Below are 7911 nucleotides of genomic sequence, written 5' to 3'. Positions count from 1 at the left end.
TTAATAATAGTTATAAATTTTACTAAAGACGAATAATCAATATTAATATTAAAAATAACTTGTGAAACATAATCCATACTAATATTATAAATGCGAAAGTAACTCTGTCTGTCTGTCTGTCTGTTACTCAATCACGCCTAAACTACTGAACCAATTTGACTGAGATATTTTGATACCCGAGAAAGGACATAGGCTACCTTTTATTGCGAAATATGTACCACGGGCGAAGCCGGGGCGGACCTCTAGTGAAATATAAATTATCGAATACGATCGTGGTAAAAGACGAAAATATAAGAAGGAACATTGACAAATTAGGTGCAGATAAGGATTTTAGTAATAAACTAGCTTCCGCCCGCGACTCCGTCCGCGCGGATGTCGGTCTTCGCGTGGATGGTTATTTCTCCATTTTGAGTACCTCTGTCAATAACATCTTATAAATATCTATTGGACCCAATTCCCAAATACGGCTAGGCCTATAATAATACGCAACGTGTGTTCGCGGTTCTACGGAACAACGTCTATGGATAAAACTGAAAAATTAAGATTAATTTTTTTCTACGTATTTTTCCAGGATAAAAAGTATCCTATTTTACGCCCAGGATAATAAGGTATAATTATACCAAGTTTCATCGAAATCGAACCGCTAGTTTTCACGTGATGCCTTCACATACAGACAGACAGACAGACAGACAGACAGACAAAAATTTTTTTAATCACATATTTGGGTTTGGTATCGATCCAGTAACACCCCCTGCTATTTATTTTTTCAATATTTTCAATGTACAGAATTGACCCTTCTACAGATTTATTATATGTATAGATAAGATAGTGATCATTTAATTGCAAACGTGAAGCTGATTTTGAACAAAAATTCTCATAACTTGATAAATCGTTACTACTTGTAGATTTTTTTTAGATTTAATTCGCAATAGTTCAAAATCATCTCTTATACTTCAAGCTTCTGCATTTTTATTCTTTGCTTGTCCTTTTAAGGATGCTTTTTGCTTGGAAATAGTTCCAAGAAATGACTTGAGTTACCTTCTATCTGTCTTAATCTATTACTGACTTTCACACAGTTTCAATATTATTTATTTATTAAAAATCATGCTGAGCTCATTTAAATCTATAACATTTAGCTTCACTCTTCAGCGAATGACTTTGCGTGGTAACTGGATAAAAATTAGCTTACATATTTGCCAAAATACCATCCATCTTAGTTTATTAGTTACCCCATTATTCTTAGTAGTGTTTTTTCAGTAAGTACCAACAAAATGTATATCTTTATTATCTAAAAAAACTACCGGAATGATAACATTAACAGTATCAATTACGGTACTTTAAAATTTCACTCAATTAAAAACAAAAGTACCTTTGAATTTTATTATGGTACCATTATCAGCTACCGTTGTATTTATTATTTTATTTTAGTGAATAATTCAATAAATGTTTTGCTAAAGATTGCACGTCATATGATATTGTACTCGCGATATCAACTCATCATTTATCGATAAAAATAATATTATTACTGATAATCGATATATTTTCACATTCAGGAAAATTCAATACACAATTATTGTTGGTTTTTTATTTGATCGATTCATTCTTTCGATAAATATAATAGATCTAGAGATTCAAATCTAGAGATTGATAGCTTATATTAAGTGCGAATCTTACATAATTACTTTTTATCCAGTTTAGTTATTTGTATCCAGTTTCTACATTAAATTCCTACTCACCTGTACAGTTTGTGATTGTCTGGTAGAGACAGCTCAATAGCGATAAGGTCACGTATTGTATCTTAATCAAAAATGTATTCTTATTGCTTTCAAACATACAGTAAATAATTCTCACTTTTATTTAAGCCAATATTGTTACATCAAGTTGAAAACGCACATGTACATGCACGCTACAGACTACATGCATAAAGCCATAAAATGTAACCATAAACTAGGTACAAAGCCTATTTAACCCTCCTTTTAGACGTTGCAAACAATTTTTCATAACTTATTGTGTCACTAAAGCCATTTTAACATGCGGTTGTTTTAGAATTTACTAACAATTTATCTTAAACTAGTGGTCCGCCCCGGCTTCGCCCGTGGTATATATTTCGCAATAAAAGGTAGCCTATGTCCTTTCTCGGGTATCAAAATATCTCCTTATCAAATTTCATGCAAATTGGTTCAGTAGTTTAGGCGTGATTGAGTAACAGACAGACAGACAGAGTTACTTTCGCATTTATAATATTAGTATGGATTAACTTAATTCCACAAAAGTGTGGTACACGGATCTATTCTAGGTCCGTATAGCTTTAGAATATTTTTGTTTGTTTTAATCAGAAACTTTAATTGATAAGTTTCTAATAAAAAAATGTGAATCATGTAGTAACAGGACATAACTCATAATCATTATAATGACTCTGTACATATTCACCTCATTCTGAGATTTTAAATATTATTGCGCGTATTGTTTCTTCAAAGTTTCTGTGTGAACGAGAAAAAGATCTGATTATTATTATTGTGAATTGGTTTTTCATTCAATAGTTACCTACTACTCCGATATTTTAGTTTTTTAGCATTCCAATGCCTTAAAAAAATAACTTTTTTAATAAAATGAAAAATTCCGCTCACGAGGCGGTATCGAATATATTAATCATTAAAATAAAATAATGTAGTAGCGGTTGAGATGGTTGTTTAATTGAGAGAAAATAAAGAGTACATTAAACTCGATAGCTCTTGGGCTATAACGGGTAATCTCCCCGAAATGGCAAAAGACGCAGGTTCAAACGCGCCAACTTTTTCTTATCCCTAAGTTTCACTTCTTACGTGTGTACTCTAGTACACGCACACATTTTTTTTTTATATAATTTAAAAAATTACTAATATCACTTTTCTTTGCAGAGACAGTTCTCTTCCTGGGGGTCGTAGGTCTTGCCTACGGTCAACCTCAGGCCGAATGCCCTAAAGATGGCCACCATTATCTGATTCCTGACGAGTCTGACTGTTCTAAATACTACCCTTGCGTGAATGGCAGGAAATTTACCGATGCATTCCAGTGCCCTGAAAACACACTCTTTTCGTTTGAAATTCAGGTAAGTTTATTTTATTTTAAAGTCTATTAGTAACCACGCTCGCTGTAAAATATTCGAGACTTCAGGATAATATCATTAAATAATCGATTTTAAACAGTGATAAAATGTGCAAGACTTCCTAATTATGTTCTGGCGTAAAATCAAACAAAAGAAATAACTTTAAAGTTTAATAGGTACTTAAACAGAATTTCAAAATTGTCAAAACTTCCTAATTCAAAACCTTCACGTCTGTAAAACAATACCTATTATCAGCGTGTAACATGGTTTGGTATTTATTTAATTGATAAATGGAATAGTATTTACAACTACAATATAACTAATGTTCGTATCTGATAAAATGTATTGGGACTATTGTATTGAATACAAAGATTTATAATGACCGCGCCTGTAAGAAATAACCTAAAAGTTCACTTATCAGTCATAAAATTCTATCGGTTTAATAATAATTAAAAAACAAACAATTGATACAAAGTTTTCTTTAAATACCTACTTTGGAATATTTTGTCTGTCTTCTTCTCTATTCATGATTTATCTATAATAATATCCCTAATATTATAATATTTACTTTTACATGGCGATTATGAGAAAACATTAACAATGACGACCCATCATAGAAATTTAGGCCCTACACTATCGTTATTGCCTCTACTCGCCCGACCCTGCCCATATTGTCAAGACGTATTGGTCCACATATTATTTTACGTTTTATTACATCTTTTAATTATTGTAAAACTAATCATTAATCCTTGAAGGATAACATGATGATAAAGGTAATCTCGCAAAAAGCAATTAAATAATACACGAAATACAGTTTCAGGAAATCAGTAATTGTTATTGTAAATGACTGATAAAGTACACCTTTGAACATGGAAAGTCAATTAGTTTTAAGATTAACTATTGCCCGCGGTTTTACCCGCATTGTTCCGCTCCTGTTGGTCTTAGCTTGATGATATATTATAGCCAAGGTACTAGGTAGCCTTTCTAGATAAATCTATCTAACAGTGAAATAATATTTTTAATCGGACCTGTGGTTTCTGAGATTATCGCGTTGAAGCAAACAAACAAACTCAGCTTTATAATTTTAGTATAATCAATTACATTTTTGTAAATTAGTCTCTGCAGCTTATTTATAACACGTTATAAAAAATCAAATGATTAATATAATTACTAATCAAAAACTTAGTCATAAAATAGTTATACAAATGAATCAGTTACACCAATAAAACAATTGACTAATTCACTTAGAATTTTAATCAGAAATAAGCCGTGTAATAAAATAATTCGGACACAGATAAAAAAACTTATATTTCAATCTTTTGATATAGGGAGTTTATTAATCATAATTAAGAGTTAATTTTAAGCCATTTAACATTGATTTAAGTATTTATCTTATTATTAAAACGAAAATATTTGTATTCGTTCTGATAAATCGTGAAAACGCAAAAAGACTTCGATAAGACTAGTTTAGAGTCATTTGATAGGCTTAAAGCAAAATTTAATGAAATCAGGAATGTTATTTGAATTTGAATTTGAATTTGAAAGTTCTGGATAATATATACTTACCTATTTTGAACACTAAAACAAAATCGTCAACATTAAAGCCGTTCCAAAAAATCGCATAAGTAATATATGAAATGCAAAAAGGGCCAGGACAACATGAACGAAATAAAATGTAAAATTAAAAAGATAAAGGTCTGGTTTCACTTACCAATATTGTTCGTGATACCTAGTATATTATTATTTGTCTGTGGTGATACATTATTTGCCATTTAAACTTGAAGATATTCTGAACACAATATACCTAATATCTAGAAGTAATGAAACTGGTTATTATAAAAATAAATATGATTTACGGCCGGTTTCTGAGTATTAGATTTAAGAACGTCATAAAGCACTCTTAAGTGCTGCCTAAATATTTGTATTCTTTAGAAACAATAAAAATGTATGTATTTTGTTTTTTTTTTTTTTTTGTATACGTGTATTTTGTGTAAATTCCGCAGGCCTGCGCGCACGCCTCTCAAGTAAAATGCCAAGTCGGTCCAATCGCGATCGAAGCATTTAGTTGCTGCAACAGTAAAAGCGGTAAATGCGTGTGCAGACCACCAGTAGAAGAGAGCGAAGAGATTGAAGAAGAAATTGACGAGGGAGAAGTAGTATGGCTTCCCAATGGTTGTCCAGACCCTAGGAACAGGACGGTGGACAAACTTCTGCCCCATCCAGACTGCTCGAAGTACTACCAGTGTGTGGATGGCGATCTGGTTGAGAGGCCTTGTGCTGATGATACCTATTTCAGCTATGAACATCAGGTAATTCAATAAATTCATTTGACTATAGCAACAAATTTGTAATGGGAAAACTTTCCGCTTGGCATTGGTTGTTTAGATGAAATTGTTATTCAGCAATTAAGCCGCCAATTGTTATATGTGTGTAATAAAGAATATATTAATAAATATAGTAAAGCAAGCACAGAGTGCATTGTTCAGGCATGTCACCTGATGCGCGTCACTTTGTCAAAACATTCTTATTTGATTATTGTGATAAATACTACTTTACTTGATTATTTGGGTGTTAGAATGTTTAAAATTTTAAAATAAATACATACATAGGTCATAGAGTTAAATTAAATTACGTATTTATTATTCATTTCAAACATGTACTATTAATTAATATACCCTAAAAAGATCACAAACTTTCTTTCAACTTATTTTATTTTATTTTATTTATTTAATTTAGACATACCAACAGAGTACACATGAAAATTATCACAATTAAAACTAAACAACTATCGAATATTAATATGATGTATACACCAATTACAGGTATGCACAAGAAAACTTATAATATAATTACGTTACTGTTGTTTTAAGTGCTTAAATAAATTTAATTACAAGAATAGAAAAAATAAATCGTTCAACATAATTTCTTCTACTGAATTTTTGTGCCAAACAAGAAATTTGTAATTTTTTTTGCGAAAAACTATAATTGAATCAAAATTTATGTCTATTATACCACCCAGCGACTTACATAGGTCATTAAAAGTACTACATATGCGAGTTACTGGAGAGTTTCTACCAACATTATTACGACAATTTGGAAGGTCAAAAACTTTGAAAACAGGATAACGTGGTAAATTAACTTATAACGCAAGCTTTTAACTCGTCAGGCACTCAATCATATTCCTAATAAAAAAGAGCTTATAACCTTCTTCTGTCTTCCAGCGTTGTGAATGGGCACATATAGCAAACTGCACACCTGGTGAGATACCCCCTGGTGTACCAACACCAGCACCATCCCCAGGAGACAATGGTAACAACAATTGCAACGGTGGTCTTTGCCCTGAAGGGGAAATCGATTTACTGCCAAATGGATGCCCTAAGAACTACTCGTATGAAATGCTGTTACCCCATCCCAATTGTGAGAAATACTACCAATGCGTCCACGGTGATATTGTGGCGAGGCCATGTGCCAAAGGCACACACTTCAGTTTTGAATTACAGGTATTTACCTCGTAAAAAGTTTCTATAAAAAAACATTTTGAAATTCTGCTCATAACTGTCTATCGTCACAAAGATCACAGTTAATTAGGGAAACATAAGACACAAATATAGTTAATTAATTTAAAGTTTAATAATAATATTTCTATCATAAAAAATAACCTTAACTATTTTAACAAAAATATATGCCGCAGTTTTTATTATCCTATTTACTTGATAAAAAAGTTATAAGTAAACTGTAACCTTATATACATTCGACACGATCAAGATTACCTGATTGTAATTATCAATAAAGAAAAATAAACATGAAATCATCATTTCAGCGTTGTGACTGGCCCGAAATAGCAAAATGCGTGCCCGGAGAGATTCCAGATGAAGATTGCGACTGCGAATGTGACAGCAGCGAAGAGACTGGCAGCGGTGGTGATAGTGACGATTGTCACTGTGAAAACACACCAGCACCTGGTGACAACAACACTCCCGCTCCCGGTGACAACAACACTCCCGCTCCCGGTGACAACAACACTCCCGCTCCCGGTGACAATAACACTCCCGCTCCCGGTGACAACAACACTCCCGCTCCCGGTGACAACAACACTCCTGCTCCTGGAGATAACGGCAATTGCAACGGAGGCGCCTGCCCGCCCGGAGAAATTGAACTATTACCAAATGGTTGTCCCAAGAACTACTCATATGAAATGCTCTTACCTCATCCAGACTGTGAAAAGTTCTACCAATGCGTGCACGGTGATATCGTCGAGATGCCCTGCGCTCCAGGCACTCACTTCAGTTTTGAACTACAGGTAATTTACTCAATACTAACAATTACCCTAACCTAAGGGTGTTTTTCCACCAATAATTTGTGTGTGTAGGGAGGAATGTGTTTTTAAATAACCAATCATATCGCTTCATTTAATTTGAAGTTTGAAGCATTTATTGTTTGAAGCGATACTATTGGTTATTTACAAACATTCCTCACTACACATCCTCGCACATTATTGGTGGAAAAGCACCCTTATCAACCCCATTGATACGAAATCTATATTTTTAGCTCATAAATGAAGCCTAAACACTATTACAGCAAACATAATTTTTAATATGGTGGTAATTAAATTTTTTAAATAAATATATTTTCATTTTTTTTCATTTTCAAATACATGTAACGAACAGTATTTTCCATTTGCAAGATCGTTATTTATAAATAATTATTAGATAGCATTTTGAGCTAGCGCGCAAGAGCAACTTTTGTCTCCGCAACTATTTTGTCTCTCCACCTATGGGATAGTACCTATGAAAGTGCGCGCACGTAGCGACGCAACTAACTCCCCA

General features: G+C 32.8%; 1 protein-coding gene across 1 annotated transcript; it reads left to right on the top strand.

Moving 5' to 3' along the window:
• Positions 1-2760: 2760 nt before the first annotated feature.
• On the top strand, positions 2761-7279 carry LOC123703955 (probable chitinase 10). The gene is made up of 6 exons (XM_045652169.1): positions 2761-2776; positions 2898-3088; positions 5089-5394; positions 6307-6585; positions 6906-7200; positions 7266-7279. Exons 1-6 carry the CDS (start codon positions 2761-2763, stop codon positions 7277-7279), a joined length of 1101 nt encoding a protein of 366 aa, XP_045508125.1.
• Positions 7280-7911: the final 632 nt, after the last annotated feature.

This window comes from Colias croceus, chromosome 28 (genome assembly GCF_905220415.1).
Source record: "Colias croceus chromosome 28, ilColCroc2.1".
In the NCBI taxonomy this organism is placed as follows: Eukaryota; Metazoa; Arthropoda; class Insecta; order Lepidoptera; family Pieridae; genus Colias; species Colias croceus.
This window is presented reverse-complemented; position numbering and strand designations above follow the sequence as displayed.